At 40.3% G+C, this 23,003-nt stretch overlaps 1 protein-coding gene across 4 annotated transcripts in view; it reads right to left on the minus strand.

The window, feature by feature from the left end:
• The window catches only part of ANO10 (anoctamin 10), a 199,433-nt gene that overhangs the window by 62,519 nt on the left and 113,911 nt on the right, over positions 1-23,003 (minus strand). For all 4 annotated transcript variants that reach the window (XM_075921961.1, XM_006125564.4, XM_075921960.1 and 1 more), the window contains one exon: positions 1,765-1,881. In XM_075921961.1, coding sequence (XP_075778076.1) covers positions 1,765-1,881 — 117 coding nt within the window. The remainder of the gene's footprint in view (positions 1-1,764; positions 1,882-23,003) is intronic.

Consider the following 23,003-nt stretch of genomic DNA (forward strand, 5'->3'; position numbering starts at 1 on the left):
GGTGACAGGAGTCGCTGCATCTCACTCCCCATGGGCTGCCAGGCAGACTCTGGCCCTGGTAGGGAGGGGGAGCCAAGGCAAACTCAGAGTGCCTCTCCCTGAGCTGCCAGCAGACAAGGACCGGGAATCCAAGTAATCTCCTTGGGTGTTACACTTATAATGCTTTTGTGCTTGGTTTTGTGAAAAATTATCCCATTCATGCACAAAACCAGTCCAATATATGGGACAAACAATCTAGGATTAAGTGTGGGGGGTAGGAGAGGGTGTTTTTCTCACTTGGTTTTGCTTTAAATCTTTTACTTAGTCTGACAGAAGGTGAGGAATGAAATCCTGGTCTCAATCAGCAGTCAATGGTAAAAATTGTATTTCATTTTCATGGGCCATGATTTCATCCAAGGTCTCTCTATGAAAAAACTAAGAGATGAAAGCCCTCTGCCACAATTAAAATACTCATGTGAACAAATCTAAAATTCATCATAATTCACATGCAGCCTTTTGGTGGATGAGGAAAGAGTATTCCCAAATCCCTGCTTTTATGGAGAACTGGCCTTTGATATACCTTTTTACATATTGGCAACTACGAAGATTAAAAAGGAAATCTCAGTGTTCATAAATAAAGCAAAAACAGCAAAGAAAAGGTTATTTTCACGAGTGATGTGCAACAATTGTTTAATGCAGTGTAGACAGATATGTGCATTGTTATCAGCTACTACACATACTTCACATTTTAGCTATTTAATTACAATATATACTAATCCTGACCCTGGAAGTCTGTTTTCTGTAACTAGATTATACAGCTAAATATCCTCAAAGTCAATTTTTTAGAATCTGTGGAGAATCACCCAATACTTCCTCTACATAGCTTTTCCTCTTTCCACTAAGTCAAGGATTTCCCTCATTATCTATTTTCCTTGAAGAGGGTAGACATTCAGGCATGCTCCATTTGTTTCCCTAAGGGATACATGTTTCTTACAGCCAAAAGGTGTATTATACCAACAAAAATAATGCTAAGATTATGGCAATAAATATAATCTAGTTTACCTTTTTCACATAAGGTTTACATAGTTCTTTGGTAACCTTCCCCAAAAGCAAATACTGAAATGACTATTTTTTTAAAAAATGACAAGAGTGATTACAATAACAATATTCATCCATACAGTGGCCAACCACTATTTACATGTGATGTCAGTATTCACTAACAATTATAAACATTTCAAAGCTTTTGACAAAGGAAAGTAAGTATCACAACAAACAACAAAGTAGGTTTTATTTTAAAATTCAAGAGATACTGTCAGGTTAAAAAATATTGATATCTATGTTATTTACAACTGAAATTATTAGAACAAAGTTTTTTTTACATTTATTTTTCAAAATTAATGCTGTTTATATTTGTTTTTCAATTTAAATGAACAATTAAAATATATTGGTCAATTTCATATTGATTGGCATTTTCTTTTGTTTCTGTTAAACACTGCTTTACTTTGGTTGCAAACAAAACAGGACAATTAAATTCCAACCAAAATTGTTTTAATTGAAATGATCGACTAAATCACTGAAAACTTTTGCATCAATAACAGGGTTTTTAAAACAAAACAAATTAAATGATCTTACCTTTTAGATTGATGTTATGTATGTCCCTTTAAGATGCTAATATCTAATAGCATGTAATTGAAACAGGAGAGTACTGACAATTTCCATAATTTACACCTTTCATTTTGGACCCTCAAATCAGTACATTTATTGTCCCAAATGAGTTGCCCTTACCTGCTGTTTGAGAGCTTCTAGGGATTCAAATTCCAACCTGGCCAGTTTCAATTGAATATCCTGTGGTTTATCAGGAATTACAAATGCCATGACAAACTTCAATGCCAGTAGAATATGCTGGGGAAAAAACAAATTAAAATACTCTATTAAATAGTTTATGGCAAGTAAAGAAGAGTAATACAAAAGCATTCTTTTGCAAATTTTAATTCCAAGGTGCCTATTCATTATTTTTTGTTAATTGTATGTGTAATAGGGATGGCATACTATATCACATTACTCCTGACTTTTCCACCTCAACAATTATTTATACTTTGCAAATAAACATGTATTGCCTTTAGGTTTGTTATTATTATAATCTTATATTTTCACTATATACTTTATAATTTTTATTTATTTATACATTTGTGATTCCTCATAAATCTCAAACTATTAGGACTGATGCTGATTTGGCTGGAATTCAAACCATCAGTACATAATGACAGCACGAGATGTATATGTCACAACAGATTTACATGGCATAATACAATACTAAAATGTACCAAGCAAAAATAAACAGTGTTCCTGCCCCAGAAAGTGTATAATCTAAAAACCTTACAAAACAACACAACAGAAGTCTGGATTTTATAGATGGAATAATACACAGATGCAGTGAACTGGCTAACATTAACTGAAAGGACATTCTAAATAGAAGAAGAGGAAGGAATAGGCCAGATTAGCCAAAATTAAGCAGTAAAAGATTATAGAAACATTCAACCCAACAAAGACCAGAAAATCCAAAATTAAACTTAATCCTTGCTCACCACTCTTTGTATTTGACATAAATATGCAATACACCCACTAATGCTTATTCTAAGCAAGTTTCAAGCTATCAAGACAGCTGTTTATTTTGGTGGTGGTGGAAGTGGGGATTACACAGATGTTTGAGTGAGCATCTAAATCAGTCCTTTAAAATTTACTCTATTGAGGACTAGGGATGTTAAATATTGGTTAATTGAATAGTCGATTAACCTCATGAAATCTTATAATTTACTTGACTATTCTATAGTCCGTGGACGTGGCTGGCAGTCAGTGTACTCTGGCCCCGCTCTTGAGAAGCCCCCTGCCACTCTGTATCAGAGGCAGCAGTTCAGGGTGCCAGGTGGGAGCTGGTCTGCAAGGGGAGCCAATTTAAAAACCAGCTCCCCTTGCAGACTTGCTGCCTATTGCCCCACACTGTTGCCTCTGATACAGAGGCGGTAGCACGTCTGCGGGGAGGGGGGAGTCAGAGCTCCTGGACCGGGCACGAGCTGGAACTGAGCCAGGCTGCCTCCCTGCCTGGCTCCTAATATACTTTAAATGCAGAGCCACAGCAGGGACACGTGCCAGACCTGGTGCAAGCTGGGACAGAGTGAGGCTGCTGGCCACCCTGTTAAAAAAATTTACTGGCGGGGATGGGGAGAGGAATACGTGTAGTCTATAGCATTAACCTATACACTTTTGCTTATCAGTTAATTGACTACACTATTACATCCCTACTGAGGGCTGGACTGGCAATATTCCATGAGACGGCAACTTTGCTCTGATTCAGGAAAGCATCTCTATACAGGGAAACAAAGTTAAGCACATGCTTAACTCCTTCTTCTTATGATATATTTTAGAAACGTTCATCTGTCTGTCCTCCTGTTTGTTCTTTTCCTAAATGGTAAGAGCTAGGTCCACCAAATTTGGTATACTGCTTCCTCTTACCCTAACTTAAAGGAAAATAAGGGTTTGGTTATGCCAGGACAATGGGATGTGCTTAGAATGTAACTGTTTCTTATAAAAATGGAAAGGGAGGGGACTGGTAGGAGGGCCAGTTATACTATAGAATGACCACAGGGGACAAGCAAGGGGCCAGAGATGGGGATCGGGAGCCACTGGGCCAGTAGGGGGATGCTGCTGAGGTGAGAAAGGATTGGGGTTGTCCTCTCTCTTTGGGGCAACCTGCATACTGAATCCCTTGTCCCCAGTCCCACTACCGAACAATGATTTAAATGAAGGAAAAGCAAAACTTATTTGAGTTCAGGACCCAAGCAATGCTGTGTGTGTGTGTGTGTGTGTGTGTGTGTGTGTGCGTGCGCGCTATACATGGTATTTATATACATGCATGCCCAAATTCTGTCCTGAATCAGTATTCTAATTGTCATAAAATGGAAAAGAGCACAGACTCTCAGTTTCTTAGACTACAAGCCCAAGAATTAAATGTTCCATCTTGATGCAATTGGCTGCACAACACAAAGAACAAACTATGCTAAACATCAAGAGTCAGGAAGTGGGATGGTAAGAGCTAGAAATAAATCACCTTGGATAATGCAACGGATGTAAAGGACAGCAGAGAAAAGGAAAAATATAAATCCACACTATGGTCATGTAGACTATGTAGCAATAAACATACTTTAACTATAAATAGGCTCATGCTGATAGAAACTAGAAGACGTAATTGCACTGATTAAGAGAATAAAGTTAAAAATGAGCCACATACAAATTATACAAAATCAAATACAGATAAAGAGTGCCTACATTTCTGGAATTAAGCTGACAGTGTAAGAAATAATAATTAATCTAAAGAGGATAAAGAAAAGCTGAAATAGAATTTAATGTACATAACATTTATTAAGAACTGTACATACAAAGTTAAACATTAATGAAGGAGTCAGCACATCAGCTAAGAGACGACAAAGAAGGAAAGAGTTACTCACCTTGTGTTCCACTCTGTGTCCTGGTGCATCCTCACGCCGGTGACCGGAGACTTTTCTAGCAGTTTCCAACGTATCACGCAAGCGCCGCAGCGCCCCCTTGTATTATTGTAATCTGTTAGGCACATGCACGGCGCGGCTCCTCTGTTCCTTCTCTACCCATTAGAGCATAAGGCTCCAAAGCATGGGAAGGAGGGAGGGTAGTGGAGCACCCACGGGGACACATCTCGAAGAACCACAGTTACTGCACAAGGTGAGTAACTCTTTTTTCTCCTTCGAGTGGTCCCTGTGGGTGCTCCATTCTGGGTGGCTACAGAGCAGTTGTCAGCTCACGGAGGTGGGTTTGGAGCCGTGTGGTAGTCACTGTGGATAATACTGCTTGTCCCACCGCCATGGAAGATGCAATCAAAGAGGAGCGAGCGTAATGTTGCACGAATGTGTGGTCAGATGACCAGGTGGCGGGGTTGCAAATGACTTGAAGAGGAACGTTGCTAAGGAAGGCAGTTGTGGAATGAGCTATGATGGTTTCAGGTTAGTCTGTCATATAATGTATAACATGTTCAAATACAGGAGATGATCCATTTCGAAATCCTCTGAGATGAAACTGCTTCTCCTTTGGATTGTTCAGTGTAGGACAAGAACAGCCTAGGTGAGACTCGCCAGGGTCAGGTTCAGTCCACATAAAACGCCAGTGCTCTACAGACGTTGAAAGTGTGCCATGAGGCCTGAATTGGATCGGCATGCGGTTTAGGAAAAAAGGCAGGTAAGTGTATGGGTTAGTTGACATGGAAAGGAGAAGGGACTTTGGGGAGGAACTTCGGGTGGTATCGGAGTATCACTCTGTCCTTCGTGAACACTGTGTATGGATGGGGGGTCAGCCATCAATGCGGCAATTTCGCTCACCCTCCTACTGGAGGTTATCACGACCAGGAAGGATACCTTCATGGAAAGATGAGACCAAGAGCAGGTGGCTAGAGGCTCAAACAGTGGCTTCATCAGGCTTTTTAGAACATGGTTCAGATCCCAGACAGGGACCTGAGGGTGGACAGGTGAGAAAGTGTTTTGCAGGCCCTTAAGGAACCATTTTTTAATCGGATTAGCAAGAAAGGAAATCCAATCAGTGGGATGATGAAAAGCTGCTATGGCAGCAGCGTGGACCTAGATGGTGCTAGGGGCGAGGTCTGACTATTTCAGGGATAATAAGTAGTCCAACAAAATAGGGAGGGGATGGACTCCAGACATGTTGTGTGCGAACGATTAAACCAGTGAGAAAATCTATTCCATTTATATAGGCATGTTTTCCTGGTAGATCAGTATCTCTTTCACCAGCTCTGAACAGGTATTTTCAGCATCCTGGAGAGTTGGTCCCTTGAAGGCTTGTATGTTGTGGCCAACCATGACTGCAGGCCCTCATGTAGAGTCTGGCCAACTTAACGACATATATTGTAGAGGCCATATATCCAAGGATTTTGAGGCATTCACGTACCGTTATGGTGGGAGCTGATTGCACACTCATGATAAGGTTGCAAATGGTGTTTGGGCAGAGTAGCTTTTGCTGCTACCATGTCAATGAGGGCCCCTATAAACTCCAATTTTTGGGTTGGAAGTAGTGTAGATTTTGCGTGGTTTACATGAAAGTCCAGGTTGATCAGAAGGTGCATAGTAGTGTCGGTCATATCTTTGGTTTCCTGAAGAGACGAGCCTTTTATGAGGCAGTCATCCAAATATAGGAATATCATAACCCCTTGATGCCGAAGGGAGGCTATTACTACCGCCAGAGTTTTGAAAAACACCATGGGGGCAGTTGAGAGGCCAAAGGGGAGCACTCGGTACTGACAATGTTGGGTGCCCACCGTAAACCATAAAAAACATCTGTGAGTAGGATGGACCGTGATGTGGAAGTAGGCATCCTGGAGGTCGAGAGCCAAAAGCCAGTCCCCTTGATCCAATGTGGGGATGATTGTTGCTAAGGTCACCATCTTGAAACGGTGGTAGGCAATGTACTTGTTGAGTCTCCTCAAATCCAATATGGGTCGCCATCCTCCACTTTTTTTCTGGGTTAGGAAGTAAGTTGAATAGAAGCCTCGACCTTGAAATTCTGGTGGCACTTGTTCTATGGCACCCAGTTGTAGAAGGTGCGAAACCTCTTGTTGGAGAAGGGTTTCGTGAGATGGGTCCCTGAAGAGAGACGGGGTGGGAGGGTGGGTAAGAGGCAAGGAAGTGAAAGGGATGGCATAACCGTATTGGATCAGTTCCAGGACCCATTTGTCTGATGTGATTTGGGTCCATCAATGGGAAAAGACCCGGAGAGAATGGCTGAATTGAGAAGGACTGGGTGCAAGTGTTGGTGGAGTAGCTTTCTGGCTCTCAACATATTTTTCAAATCTATTATTTGGTTGCAAGTGGGTGGGTTGCGGAGGACTGTTGTTGGTGTTATCGTTAGGGTCTGCGTTCTTTTAAAGAGGGGAGTGTACATTCCCAGAGTCCTGAGGGTAGTACAGGAGTCCTTTATAGAATGTAACACTTCATCCGTCTTGGCTGCAAAGAGGTTGGTCTTGTTGAAGGGTAAGTCTTCGACTTTCTGCTCTAAGTCTCTCAGGACTCCTGATGCCTGAAGCCACAAGATTCTTCGGAGTACAATTGCGGATGCTGTAATACAAGCCGCAGTGTCTGCTACGTCCATCATGGACTGCAGGGCAGTACGGGAGATGGTGTGGTCCTCCTGCATGATATTGAGTAAAGTTGGTCTCTTGTGTTCTGGAAGGTGTTGAATCAGATCTTGCAGTTTGGAGTAGTTGGCATGGTCATAGTCCGCTAACATCAGCGTATAATTCACCGCTCTAAGGAGCAAGGTGGCGGAAGAGTAGACTTTGCGGCCCATGATGTCAACTTTTTTGTGGTCTCTGTCCTATGGAATGGTCCTGAGGTTAGGCTGTCTTCCCTTATGTCGAACAGAGTCCACAACTAATGAGTTTGGAGGGGTATGAGTGAAAAGAAAGTCCATGTCTTTAGGGATGATAAAGTATTTGCGGTCAGCCCTGTTTGTTGGGGTAATGGATGCAGGAGTTTGCCAGATGTTATCTACAGGGTCCATAATAGCCTCATTCATGGGGATTGCTATTCTGGAAGTAGTGGGAGGTGCAGTGTGCGTAAGAGTTGATATTGCTTTACTTGCACCTCTTGAAGGTCTCACTCCTGCGCCAAGGCTACTCTTTTGAAAAAGTTTTGGAATTTTCTCACATCGTTGCCAGATGGTGGAACTTTGGCTGTGACTGCCTCATCGGAAGATGATGAGGAATTGTGTAAGGGGGATCTATCCTCCCCTTCTAAGAGTTCTGTATTTCAGAGTGAGCTGGAGAATTTGGCTCGGTCACCGAAGTAGTGATAGAAGGCGAGACCGGTGGTGGTCTAGAGATGGTAGAAGGGGCATGATGGTAGCTCTTCTTGGGATGTGGCTCGCATGGCTGCCACTGAGTGGTGTATGGTGGTGGCAGGTAGGCCCACTGTTGTGCATACCATGGTGGTGGAGGCAGAGGGTATGCATATTGTACTGAACCAGGCTGCCAAGAGGGAAGTCTGTGGGCCACACTGGAGTGTTGGGAAGAAAACCTACTCCTTGATTCCGTGCCCACCACACTGGGAGACCGAGAAACATTGGATGACCTACGGGACCGCACTGACTATATGGAAGAACCTGCTGAAATTGGTGCCTTTGGCGTGTGGCTTCGCACTGGGGATCAGTAATGCTCTCGTCCTTCCATCAGTGCCAAGGTGTGTGGCTCAGTCGGTGGCAGATGCAGCACCGGTGCCAAGCGATCCGGCAGAGGCATGTCAGTGTAGGGTTTTTTCAGCACGGATACCACCATTTTGGTACAGTGCTTCAGTGTTGAGTAGGCCTTATGTTGGCCCACTGGTGCGGCTGGTGCCGTAGGTGTATCTGGTGCCGTAGTTGTGGGAGGTGCTGATGGTCTCTGTTTCGGCTCTGAGTGGGCTCTCTTGTGCGATGTTAACGTCTTCGATGGTGCCATACCAGACGTGCCGGGCCTATCCTCAGTGCTGACCCGTGTGGCAGTCGGTGACGAGGGTAGCAAACTGGCTGAGGAAAGGCCCGTTTTTGATGCCACAAGGTCGGAGTGGGTAGCGGGATGAGCCTTATCCATACCCTTACTCTGGGAGGCCGGTTTTGGAGCTGCGGACGAGTCCTCTGATGATAGTCGAAAGGACTTCTTGTAGAGGAGTGCCTTCAGCCTATTAGTGCAATCACAGTGCCCTCTTGCCATGAGTTTAGAACAGTGGGGGCACTTTTGTGTCTGATGTGACTCCCCCAGACACTTTATGCACTTGGACTGCCTATCACAAACGGGCATAGCATCACGGCATGTCTCACACCTCTTAAAGCCAGGGGAACTGGGCATGAGGCCGCAACAAAAAAATTTTTTTCCCCCAAACTTTTGACTGAGATGGAGAATGGGGTTGAAAAAACTTGGATGATGAGGTAACTGTAGGAATTAACTGGGTATTTATCTGTTATTTTCACAGAAGTCGAAGAGAAAAGAGAGGCTCCGTCTGCTGCCAAAGACGGTAGAGAAGGAACTGAGGAGCCGCGCTGCGCACACGCCTAATGAATTCCAATGACACAAGGGGGTGCTGCAGCGTGTGCACAGCACAGTGGAAACTGCTAGAAAAGTCTCCGGTCGCTGGCACAAGGACGCACCAGCACCCACAGTGGAGCACCCATGGGGACAACTCGAAGGAGAAATGTTTATTAATTTCAACTTGTGTGATCCCACTATCTTTGATAGTAAACATAAGCAATTCTATCCTTATTACCACATTACAAAAAAATCCATTTTGATATGTCAAAACTGAAATTCTCCCTAAATGCACAGATTTTTTTTCCCCTTTCCCACACATCATCACAGAATTTATTCCTGAGAAAGCCCAAGTAAACATTTAGGTCTGCTGACAGACGAGGCAGATATTGCTAAAATTATATCAATTTTTTTTCTAACAAATTTACAAAGAAGAATGAGAGACAATGTCAGATGAATTGGGGGGAGAAGATGAGGCTAGAACAAGAATTAAGAGATAAAATACTCCAGAGCAAGATAAAAACCATCTCAACACTTAGAAGTGACAAGAGATATTTGGGGAGAATTCAGCTTACAGTTATAGCTAAAAACTTTTTTTTCTTTTCAACAAAAGAATTATCAGTGGAAGTGCAGAGAAATTAAATACCTGAAATCTTAATAGCAGTAAGAAGAAACATACTTGGGAAAGAAAACAGGATTCAAACATGATATGTAATAATTTAGCTAACGGCATTCGGCTAAATTCTATTCTCTGTCATTACTTAGAGAATTGAGTGTATAGTTACAAAAGTCATACCTAAATTTGATTCACCATATTTTTAAACACGAAAAAGCAAATGAATCCTGTAATAAATGTAACCGGGTTTATAGCCTAAAATTTCACAAAGGTATTTTTACAAGGACCTATATAATTCATACCTGAAGCAAAAAAAGTTATTCCTCAAAACTGGAAGACAAATTACTAATAACTGAAGTATTATCTATTTTATGTGATATAAAACATATGAGCTTCATAGCACAGTGTGCATAGCAGTTTGTGTTCAGATTTGTTTTCATTTATAGAATCACAGATGACCACTGACAATCTAATCTGTCTGCCTCCATAATACAAGCCTCAGAATTTATAGCATTTTTCTTTTCTCTTAAAAAAAATAGTGAGAGTCTAAAAGATAAGATTACTTCATGAGTTTCCCAATCAGAGGGAATGAACCACCCTAGAAGGCTATTTTTTTAAGAGGAGGGGAAGAGAACGGGGTAAAGGAAAGTAGAGGAAGACGAAAAGTTTCACAGCCATGGATTTTCTGCCACCAACACTCCACACAGTCTACCCAAGCTGCTCCCAGAGCTGCAAATAAAACAGCAGCAGGTGGTTCCTTCAACTTAAGAACATAAGAACGGCCGTACTGGGTCAGACCAAAGGTCCATCTAGCCCAGTATCCTGTCTACCGACAGTGGCCAGCACCAGGTGCCCCAGAGAGGGTGGACCAAAGACAATGATCAAGCGATTTGTCTCCTGCCATCCCTCTCCAGCCTCTGACAAACAGAGGCCAAGGACACCATTTTATCCCCTGGTTAATAGCCTTTTATGGACCTAACCTCCATGAATTTATCTCTCTCTTTTTTAAACTCTGTTATAGTCCTAGCCTTCACAGCCTCCTCTGGCAAGGAGTTCCACAGGTTGACTACACACTGTGTGAAGAAGAACTTTCTTTTATTCATTTTAAACCTGCTACCCATTAATTTCATTTGGTGTCCTCTAGTTCTTCTATTTAGGGAACTAATAAATAACTTTTCTTTATCGGCCCTCTCTACACCACTCATGATTTTGTAGACCTCTATCATATCCCCCCTCACTCTCCTCTTTTCTAAACTGAAAAGTCCCAGTCGCTTTAACCTCTCCTGATATGGGACCTGTTCCAAACCCCTAATCATTTTAGTTGCCCTTTTCTGAACCCTTTCCAAGGCCAAAATATCTTTTTTGAGGTGAGGAGACCACACCTGTACACAGTATTCAAGATGAGGGTGTACCATAATTTTATACAGGGGCAGTAAGATATTCTGGGTCTTATTTTCTATCCCTTTCTTGATAATTCCTAGCATCCTATTTGCCTTTTTGACTGCCGCTGCACGCTGTGTGGATGTTTTCAGAGAACTGTCCACGATAACTCCAAGATCTCTTTCCTGATTTATCGTAGCTAAATTGGCCCCAATCATACTGTACGTATAGTTGGGGTTATTTTTCCCGATGTGCATTACTTTACACTTATCCACATTAAATTTCATTTGCCATTTTGTTGCCCAATCACTCAGGTTGGTGAGAACTTCTTGGAGTCCCTCACAGTCTGCTTCGGTCTTGACTATCCTAAACAGTTTGGTATCATCTGCAAACTTTACCACCTCACTGCTTACCCCTTTCTCCAGATCATTTATGAATAAGTTGAAAAGGATTGGTCCCAGGACTGACCCTTGGGGGACACCACTAGTTACCCCTCTCCATTCTGAAAATTTACCATTTATTCCTACCCTTTGTTTCCTGTCTTTTAACCAATTCTCAGTCCAAGAAAGGACCTTCCCTCTTATCCCATGGCCATGTAATTTACACAAGAGCCTTTGGTGAGGGACCTTGTCAAAGGCTTTCTGAAAATCTAAGTATACTATATCTACTGGATCCCCCTTGTCCGCATGTTTGTTAACCTCTTCAAAGAACTCTAATATATTAGTAAGGCAGGATTTCCCTTTACAGAAACCATGCTGACTTTTGTCCAACAAATTATGTTCTTCTACATGCTTCACAATTTTGTTCTTTACTATTGTTTCGACTAATTTGCCCGGTACTGAAGTTAGACTTACCGGTCTGTAATTGCCAGGATCGCCTCTAGAGCCCTTTTTAAATATTGGTGTCACGTTGGCTACCTTCCAGTCATTAGGTACAGAAGCCGATTTAAAGGATAGGTTACAAACCACAGATAATAGCTCAGCAATTTCCCATTTGAGTTCTTTTAGAACCCTTAGATGAATGCCCTCCGGTCCCGGAGATTTGTTAACATTAAGTTTTTCTATTTGTTCCAAAACCTCCTCTAATGACACTTCAATCTGGGACAGTTCCTCAGATTCATCACCCACAAAGGACGGTGCAGATTCAGGAATCTCCCCAATGTCCTCAGCCGTGAAGACTGAAGCAAAGAAATCATTTAGTTTCTCCGCAATGGCTTTATCATCCTTGATTGCTCCTTTTATAGCTCGATCATCTAGGGGACCCACAGGTTTTTTAGCAGGCTTCCTGCTTCTAATGTACTTAAAAACATTTTGTTATATCTTTTTGAGTTTTTGGCTAGCTGTTCCTCAAAATCTTTTTTCGCTTTTCTTATTACATATTTACACTTGATTTACAGTGTTTATGTTCCTTTCTATTTATCTCACTAGGATTGGACTTCCACTTCTTAAAAGATACCTTTTTGTCCCTCACTGCTTTTTTTACATGGTGGTTAAGCCACGGTGACTTTTTTAGGTCTCTTGCTATGTTTTTTAATTTAGGGTATACATTTAAGTTGGGCCTCTATTATGGTGTCTTTAAAAAGTTTCCATGCAGCTTTCAGGGATTTGGCTCTGATCACTGTGCCTTTTAATTTCTGTTTAACTAACCTCATTTTTGTGTAATTCCCCTTTTTGAAATTAAATGCCAGGGTGCTGGACTGCCGAGGTGTTCTTCCCACCACAGGAATGTTGAATGTTATTATATTATGGTCACTATTCCCAAGCGGTCCTGTAACGGTTATTTCCTGGACCTGATCCTGCACTCCACTCAGGACTAAATCGAGAATTGCCTCTCCCCTTGTGGGTGCCTGCACTAGCTGCTCCAAGAAGCAGTCATTGAAGCCATTGAGAAATTTTATCTCCGCTTCTCTTCCTGAGGTCACATGTATCCAGTCAATATGGGGGTAATTAAAATCCCCCATTATTATAGAGTTCTTTATTTTGGTAGCCTCTCTAATCTCCCTCAGCATTTCAATGTCAGTATCTCTATCTCTAACTTGAAGGTATAGATGCAAGGTCATGGCATTTATGTATCTAGGCTCAAACTACCAGAGGATATTTCACACCATGAGCAGCAAGTAGTCATAGATTCACAGATTTTAATGACAGAAAGGACTTCTATAAACAAACCCCTAACATTCAGTGGAAGGTAAAAGCCCCCAAGGGTCTCTGCCAAGCTGATTCAAAGGGGATATTTCTTCCTGACTTCAAATATGGATCAATTAGACCCTGAAAATGTGAGCAAGATGCATCAGGCAGAAACCTGGGAAAGAGTTCTCTCTAGTAACTCAGAGCCTTCTCCATCTAGTGTCCCATTTCCAACTTCTGGGGACTTTTACTACTGACAGTTGCCAAGAAGCCACATGTTCTCCTAGGCAGTGCCATCATACCATTCCCTCCACAAACTTATCAAGTTCGGTCTTGAAACCCGTTAGGTATTTTGCCTCCACTGCCCCTCCCCTTTGTTCTTTTGGTTTTGATTTGTTTTTCAAGGGAGGGGGGAGAAGTGAAGAGAAAAGATTGGAAAAGGGAAAATATATGTTTGCAGACATGCTCAAATATGCTAAAGCCAGCTCTGAAAACCACTAAATAATATATTATATTTATTTTTAACATTTGAACAGTTAGATTTTTGTACTTGCCCCCCAAAAATCCTGTATTTAAATCAAAATTTATAAAGAGCTCAGTCTCCATGCTTGCTCCATTCATAACCTCTTAGAAACAGGACATTTTAATGTTTATCAACTGTACATAATTAAGTAAGAGGTATTTATGGTGTGAACTACTGTCCTTTATACATTATTTTTAAAAGAAACAGAAAAATTTGTGTACTCAGTAAATTGCACTGGACTGTAAGGTGGCAAAATTAACTGCAATTCCATCCTACAAAATCTAATGGAAATGTTTTAAAGCATGTAAGGACTACTAAAACACGATTTCAGGAAGTTTAGCTCCACTTATAACATCTTCCCCAAAATACATTTACATTGGCAACTGTTACTTACTCCCCCTACTGCATTCTCCCCTTTTCCTAATATGATATTCAGAAACATTGTTAGTAAAAAATATGGGAATGTATCTGAAAAATCTAATCAAAATCCATCACTGTGGATAGGTCTGAGCCAAGATAAAACATTTTAAAAGAGCGTGTATCTAATTTCAAGGTCTAATTCTTTAAGAGTGTGTCTAGATTACAGGGTGTTTTTTTAAAAAGTGGCCTTTTTTCGAAAAAACATCCCGTGTCAACTGCTGCCGCGTTCTAAATCAAAAGAACACGGCAGTTTTTTTGACTGCGGAAAACCTTGTTTTACAAGGAAGAACGCCTTCTTTCAAATATGAGTCAGCAGTGTGATGCTGTTGCAAAAAAAGCAAACAGGATTCTGGGATGCATTAACAGGTGTGTTGTGAGCAAGACACGAGAAGTCATTCTTCTGCTCTACTCTCTGCTGGTTAGGCCTTCATTGGAGTATTGTGTCCAGTTTTGGGCACCACGTTTCAAGAAAGATGTGGAGAAATTGGAGAGGGTCCAGAGAAGAGCAACAAGAATGATTGAAGGTCTAGAGAACATGACCTATGAAGGAAGGCTGATAGAATTGGGTTTGTTTTGGTTTAGAAAAGAGAAGATTGAGGGGGGACATGATAGACGTTTTCAGGTATCTAAAAGGGTGTCATAAGGAGGAGGGAACAAAACTTGTTCGTTTTGGCCTCTGAGGATAGAACAAGAAGCAATGGGCTTAAACTGCAGCAAGGGAGGTTTAGGTTGGAAATGAGGAAAAAGTTCCTAACTGTCAGGGTAGTCAAACACTGGAATAAACTGCCCAGGGAAGTTGTGGAATCCCCATCTCTGGAGATATTTAAGAGTAGGTTAGATAAATGCCTATCAGGGGTGGTCTAGATAGTATTTAGTCCTGCCATGAGGGCAGAAGACTGGACTCCATGACCTCTCGAGGTCCCTTCCAGTCCTAGTATTCTATGAAAGTGCTCTTTCGAAAAGTGCTATGTAATGCAAACTGTGCTTTTTCAAAAGAGAGCACCCAGACTGAGTGCTCTCTTTCGAAAAAGCAGCTTGCTTTTTCGAAAGTACTGGTTGTAGTCTAGATGCTCTTTTTTGAAAGAGGCTTGTAGTCTAGATATAGCCTGAGAGAGCTGCAGTTGACTAAGGAAGAACAAAATTCTTCTAGAAATTTTCAGACATAAAAAAAATAGGGTGAAGTATTCTTTTTATAGCCCATTTTCTTTTTAATTTTCCTTACACAAAACTAGTATAATTTTACAATCCTGACTTAAATACATCTACTTTTGTAAACATTGTCCCAAGATTACGGTAACAGGTTACAGATATAACACAGCAAGAACCCTCATCAGTTAAAACGATAAAAATTAAAACAAATAAGAGATCTGAATCTACCATAAAAAAAACAAAAGAGAAAATGTATATTTTGATGAAAATCTGTTACAGAACTAGGCAGAGCTATAGTAACCTTTTAGACTATTTAAAGCATTTAAGTAGTTTCCTAATAATCACAATTGTTTACAAATAAAAAACACAAAACCAAACTGTTATTTTAAAATGAAACTATTAAAATAAATTGTTGTTTTCAAAAACATATCCCACATAATGATTGCAGAGTGAGTTGTCTTTGTATGAAAAAGCAGGATAACAAGTAACACAAGCTGTATGCTCTCTAGTGCCAACAGTGAAGTACTCTCTTACTCTGCCATCTGCCAAGCGGGTGAGGAAAGAAATGTCAATGTGTCTCTCACCCTTGATAATTGCAGCACTAATCAAACTCTGTGTGGTCTACTGCCAGGTGCACAGAGAGCTAATGGAACTGTTCTAGTCTGCAAAAGCTAGTGGCATGAGCCTCAATGGCAGCTGTGTTTTGCAGCAGTGTGTCCCCAACCTTGTCTCTTCTAAAACAGGAAATGCAAATTAGGGATGAATTTTTGGCATTTTGAACAGCTCATTTGATTTCTACAGTGGCATGACTGCAGTAATGCTGCATTCCAGTCTGAGTCTAGCCACTATTGAACAAAGAAATATATGTAAAAGAAGCCTTTTCTGATAGACTCATTACATGGCAAATCCCAATCTTGAGTGTTTAATTAAGTTTTAAATAAAAAATTGGTTATAGATGTACCTGTTTATCAACAAATTCCATTAAAACCAGAAGTCCAGTAGTCTGGACCTCCAAAACCCATATGAGTGATAGAAAAAGACATTCATTGGTTAGTCATTAATTGGGAACCCTACACATTCGATACTGTGGTATATAGAACATCTTTGGGATTGTAAATGAATGACCCAGAATGTGCTCAATTTACTGTCAAACTGCAGAATATGTGGTAAATATAAGGATCTTATATGATCCCCTATTTTGCTGTGTTAAACTCAACTAAAATCAGGACTAAGAACAGATACAGACCAGAGAATCTTCCTTTTCTATGCCTTTAAAAATCTCATGACTGGACTCCACTTTTTCTTAACTATATTAGGTAAGGCTGATATTTTGAAATGCTAGCAAAAAGCTTAAAATAACACAAGTAATTGTTTAAAACAGGAAATTAAGTCAAAGGTACAATATAAGCAAAGATTTAACTTACAAACTCCAGAAGTTCAATTACATTTAATTGCTTGAGCAGATAGCAATAAACAAAATTTATTATAAAACATTTTTGTAATGCATAAAAAGAAAGCATGACTGAAATTTTCTTCCTGTTTTTAAACTATAGTCATTAAAGAGTTTTGCTAATTGAATAGAATTATCACAACTGAAGGACTCTAATAATGGAGGACAATCTTCAGCGATAAATGCTGCTTTAAAAACCTCACATTCCTATATTTTAATAGAGATTATTTTTATACAATGTGAACTCAATCTGTGTTGGTAAAATCCCATGTTAGATGGTGCTTGTCCTGCCATGAGTGCACAGGACTGAACTTGATGACCTCTTGAAGTTCCTTCCAGTTCAATGATTCTATGTTATTGCTTTTAGAATCACAGCTTATGCAGGAGGAGAAATTATTCAATGGGTGCTCCACTTTGGGTGTGCATGGGCCCCAGACACCTTTAATGGGAAATTTCTGGTAGCAGTGCCCACTAGACATGCACTTGCTCTTTGCAGCAAATATCCTGCACCAAAGTCACTAAGGGTGTGTCTAGACTACTGAGTTTTGTCGACAAAAGTGGACTTTTGTCGACAAAACTATACCAGCGTCTACACTACCGCTGAGTTCTGTCGACATAACGTCGACAGAACTCAGCAGTTTTGTCGACACTGGTATACCTCATTTTACGAGGCATAACACCTTCTGTCGACGGAGTTCTGTCGACAGAAGGTATTATTGCCTGTAGGGTTGCGTCTAGACTATAGGGTTCTGTCGACAAGGCAGCTTGCTTTGTCGACAGAACTCAATGTGTCTGGACGCTCTTTGTCGACAGAAGTTTTGTCGACAGATACTGTCGACAAAACTTCTGTCAACAAAACCCGGTAGTCTAGACGTACCAACCTTTGTGGTATGTGAGCATACCAACCTTTGTTCCTTCTCCACTGCAAAATCCAATAAAAGAAACTCTAAAGCAGAGGGGAAGGAGGACAGGAAGAGAAACACCCATAGGGACACACATCTCAATGAGGTAGTTATTGCCCAGGGTGAGTAAGCTCTCTTCCTTCAAGTACTGTCCTTGGAGAGTCTCCACTTCAGGTAACTACTGAGCAGTAGTACCCTCAACAGGAGAAAGGGGTGTTGGAGATCCTTCAAGTCTAATCCTTCAGATCAGTAGATCTCAAACTCTGAGTTGGGACCCCAAGGTGGGTCACACCTCTGTTTTAATGGTAACAATAAGGCTGGCATTAAACTTGCTGAGGCTTAGGGCCAAAACCAAAACCCCACTTCAGGGGCAGAAGCCAAAAGTAATGGGAACATTTCTTGAGAAAAGTCACTGAGGTAGCAACAGACCTTGTAGAATAGGATTCTATCCTAGGAAGAGGTTGAATAGTTAGATGGATAACAAGAAACCACACAGTTCACACAATCACAAAACCAAATGGCAAAAGCAAAGTCATGGTGAATTACCTTCCAATTTTAATAAAATTACTCTTCCATAGTGAAGAAATGAATATTGGTGTTACGGAGGCAGATAGAACTTCCTTCTCAGCAACCATCTCTATTTCTCAAACATTTTTAATTACATGTAAAACTCACAGGATGAATTTTTTCCTTATCAATAGGTTCCAGCGCCTATTTTACAATATTCCAACACTGCTGCAGGTACTATGCACAAGATATGGTTGTGAGACAAAGAAAATGAGCAAGGATTCAATAATCACCAATAGGCTTACAGAAGGGAGTAACTGGAGATCTAAATAATTCCCACAAATCCCTATTCTAAAAAAATGGAATTTTCCTGCACATCTGCATTCTTCATCTTAAAGAAATAATTTGGGCTAATACCAAAAGCTTCAATATTCATCTTGTTTTAAACAATCTATCAGTTTTCTACCAGTTCACAGAAAAAACAGAATGATATTTTCACTGCCCAATCCAATATTATACATGAGATGATAGGCCAGATCTATACTAAAAACCTTTGCCAATATAGTAATGAGGTTTATGTTCATTTTTTTTAAATTACATTTCTGTACCAGCAAAAGCTCTAAAATAAATGCAGATAACTGCCATAAAAGTGCTCTTTGCCATTAATGATAGTTTTGAGTGGGGATCTGGGATAAATTTAAATATATCAGGGAGGGAGAAAAGCTATTTAAACTGAAGGGCAATGTTGTCACAAGAACAAATGGATATATTCTGTCCATGATTAACTTCTGGCTGGAAATTAAAGGTCTCTAATAATCAGAGGAGTGAGGTTCTGTCAATACCTTCAAGTAGAATTAGTGAGGAGCAAAATAACTTGCTTAAAGAGGGATCTTAAGAGGTTTATGAATAGCTAATGAGGTTATATGACAGAGTTGCCCGCCACAAAGGACTGGACCAAATGGCTCCTTCTAGTCCTATGTCCCTACGTGTAAACTATATCAGCAAAAGCACTTTTGTTGTCGATATAAGTTGTGATCTACATTAGGAGGATTTGCTGGCACTGATATAATTAGAATGACAAAGCATTTTGAAGCAGAGACTGGGACTCAGTCTCCAAAGCTGTCAATCTGTGGTAATTTTTACAAGTAATAAATGTTCTTAAAATGGCTATGACTAGTCCAATTAAATCAGTTCCAGCCCAACACTTGAGTAACCACATCGTTAACAAACCAGTGTGCAAGAGTGATGAGATAAAAATATTTTGGGGAAGAACTAGTTTATGTTCCTGGTTTACATTTCTAGAAAGTTACTGTAAAAACAGAAGTTATGTTTAAAATGAAAAACAAACATCAAAATCAGCCTCATAAAAGAGAGGATCTTCTGTCTGTACATAAGAAAGTACTTTTGCATCCAGTATCTATTATCAAAAAAGCTCTAAAAGTGACTATTAAAAACAAACCAAAACAGGAAACCACTTTTTCCGCAACTTAATACTAAATTTAGAAAACATTTGGAAACATTTAGTTTACATAAAGTGTTAACAGATTTATGTTTAAGTGAAAATGCATTCCATCAACTGCATGTCAGTATAGTCTAAAGCACAGATAATCTGACCAATACAGCTGTGAAAAGATTATTGCTTTATCTTATGTTACATAATGCATATAGTTACTGGGATGGAATCTTCAAAAAACAACCCATAATCTAAATCTTTAAAATATTTGTGTTTTTTAATCAATTGAAAAATGTTTAAATAAATGTTATTGTATGACATGTTCAGTCAGTCATGAATTGGGAGTAATAATATGGATTTTTTTAATCTTTTAAAATATTTGTGTGAGGAGCTGTGATCTGTGATTTTCTCCTGGAGCTATAGTTGAGAAATTATCCCATATCTGGCCTGATCTTTCATCATGGAAGTCCATGGGTATTTTACCACTGATTTCCTTTGGTGCATCATAAATTTGGTAAGACCCTATTTTTCCAGGACCTATATAATTGTGTGATTTTTTTAACAGAATCATAAATATGAAGGACTAGAAGGGACTGCGAGAGGATAGCTAGTCTATCTCACATTGAGGCAGGCCTAAGTATACTTAAACAATCATGTTTGATGTTTATGAACCTATGTTTAAAAATCTCCAATGCAAAGGATGCCACAACCTCTGTTGGTAACTTGTTCAAGTTCTTAGCTATTTGTATAGTTAGAAACATAAATCTTACTTCATGCAGATTTAAAGCCATTACTTCATTTCTTGCCTTCAGAGAGACATGGAGAATATTTGATCACCATCCTTTTTATAACAGTCAACATAATTGAAGGCTGTTACCAGTTCTCCCTTCAGTTTTCTCTCTCAGAACTAAACTTGCCTTATTTTTAACCATTCCTCACAAATAATGTTTTCTAAACCTTTTTTCATTTTGTTGTTCTCCTCTGAACTCTAACCACATCTTTCTTAAAGTATGGTGCCCAGAATGGGAAACAGTTTTCCAGCTGAAGCTTCACCAGTGCCAAGTAGTTCAGAATAATAATCTCCTCTTTGCATGAGTTTATCATGCTTATTTTCAGCAGCAAGATAATTTTTTCAAGATTTTCATGGAATTCCTTAGATGCATTTTGAGCTGAAATATGCAACAAGACCAACAAACGGATGGTGATGGTGAAGGAGATGGGTTTCGGAGGCTGAAGGTTGCTTGTTTGTTTTGTTTTAACCAGCCTGGGTATTTTCCCCGTCACTTTGTTTATTGCTCTAATAACTGAAAAGTGGCTTTAAAAACTATTAGTAAGTGACATATTTGTAAAAGTTTTAATAATAGTGAAATTGCAAGTATTAGAAAAATCACGTACTGCAAAGAATGTATTTTACCACTTTTAAATGCTGTATCAGTCTGCAATGCTCGAGATTCACACATGCATCACCACCACACACAGGAACACAGTGTTAAGCTTTTTTTGAAATTATGCCCTTAACTGCCCTGGGCTTGCTGAGCACCCTGCCACTCAATCATTCCTCACCTTAATTCCCCCTCACAAAGTTCATTTTAATATGCTATTTCCACAATAACATGCTAAATTCAAACTTCAATGTTGTAGGGAACAAAATCCTTCAACTTTGTGCTTTCATTTAAAAAATTAAATGCAACAGACCACCTTTATGAAACACCATGATTAAATTTAAACACAAAAGTCAAAACATTCACAAATTTGTGTTTTCCACAGCAATGGTACAATAGTAATTTGATAACTTTATTAAGGTATGAAAGTTAAAATCATATATGGTACAGAAGTACAGAACACTATATATATGCTCAAAGAATCCCAGTCATAGTTGAAACAACTGAATCTCCTGATTCACAATGTATTCATCTTGGTACCAAGAATATCCAAAGCAGGGACAACAACTCTGATTCACTTTGGAAAGAAACATTAATAAAACAAAATACAAAATGGCAGTTAACTAGAAGGTGAATTCCATTATTATAAATAGCTATTTATTACACAAAGAAAGTACAGTAAAAACTGTGTTATCTGACACTTTAGCAACTGTAAAGCTCTATTAACTGGCATTTCTGATATCTCCCAATATAAATCTTCAATCTAGAAACTGATAGTATACTGCCCAGCATGTTATGGAATTGCATATTCTGCACTCAACTTTTACGCAAGAGAGGCAGAAGACAAGTAAGAAAGCTGAAATCAGGGATTTATTCAAAAAAGCAGCTTCCAGGGACATTACAGATCCAGCCCACTCTCTAATACCTTCTATATCTACAATGATAATTGATATTGATAATTATGACCCTGAGGCACTGCAAGAATCATCAAAAAAAGATTAAATTATGTTTAGTGTAGTTTTAGCGTAAAGTGTATTTAGTGATTTGGTTGTTTATCAGGGTGGGCAATAATTTTTGATGGGGGGCATGCCAAGGAAAGTGGTCGTGGGCTGCACCCTTCCATGATATTAATGGAGGAAGTGCAGGGTCTGGGATGGAAGTTGGGTGTACAAGGGAGCTTGGGGTAAGGGACTGGGGTGCAGGAGGGAAACTGGAGTCTGGGAGGGAGTTTGGATGAAGGAAGGGGTTGTGACCTGGGGCACTGGACTGGCCAACGACTCATTAGATGAGTTAAAGTAATTTTAATTAAGAGAAGTGGCTGACAAATAAGAGGCTACACATTTCTGCCCACTGAGAGCTCTTGCATATATGGATGTAGGAGGGGGACAGAGGGTTTCAGTATGTGAAGTAGGGGGGCAGGAGTGGGTGGCAGAGGGTTGGGGAAGAGAGGGGCTGGGGTGCCAGAAGCAGGCTCTGAGTAATTCCCAGTCAGCAGCCAAGCACATTTCTCGGGCAGACAGGGAGTCTGCCCCACCCCCCACACACGGTGCAGATCCATGTGCATGTGTGAATAATTATGAGCCAGAGGGAAGTGGGATGCAGTGCTTTGTGAGCTGTCTGTTATTCAAATAGGCAGCTCCCACTGGCCGGTTTCTGGCCAGAAACCAGCCAATGGGATTGTGATAGAGGGTGTGGGCAGTACCTGAAGCCTTCCCCCGCCTCCCCTCCAGGCTCACAGTTTTTAAAGAGAAATGGCCCAGGAGCCACTTTTCTGAGCAGCATGTAGGTGGGACATGACAAGCAGGGAACCTGCCTGGGGCTCCCCGCATCATCTGCAGGCTAGATTTGGTGGTTTGGATCCAGCCCACAGGCTATATTTAGCCCAGGCCTGGTGTATGCCATGCGCTGCCCAGAGTAATATGCAGCATCATAAGACAACCTACTGCATAGAAAACTTTCCTTATATACAGAAAAGTAATTCATGAATCCAACCACTCTGCAGTGCAGTACTGCTACTGGATTGGT

Source organism: Pelodiscus sinensis, chromosome 2, assembly GCF_049634645.1.
Source record: "Pelodiscus sinensis isolate JC-2024 chromosome 2, ASM4963464v1, whole genome shotgun sequence".
Classification (NCBI taxonomy): Eukaryota; Metazoa; Chordata; order Testudines; family Trionychidae; genus Pelodiscus; species Pelodiscus sinensis.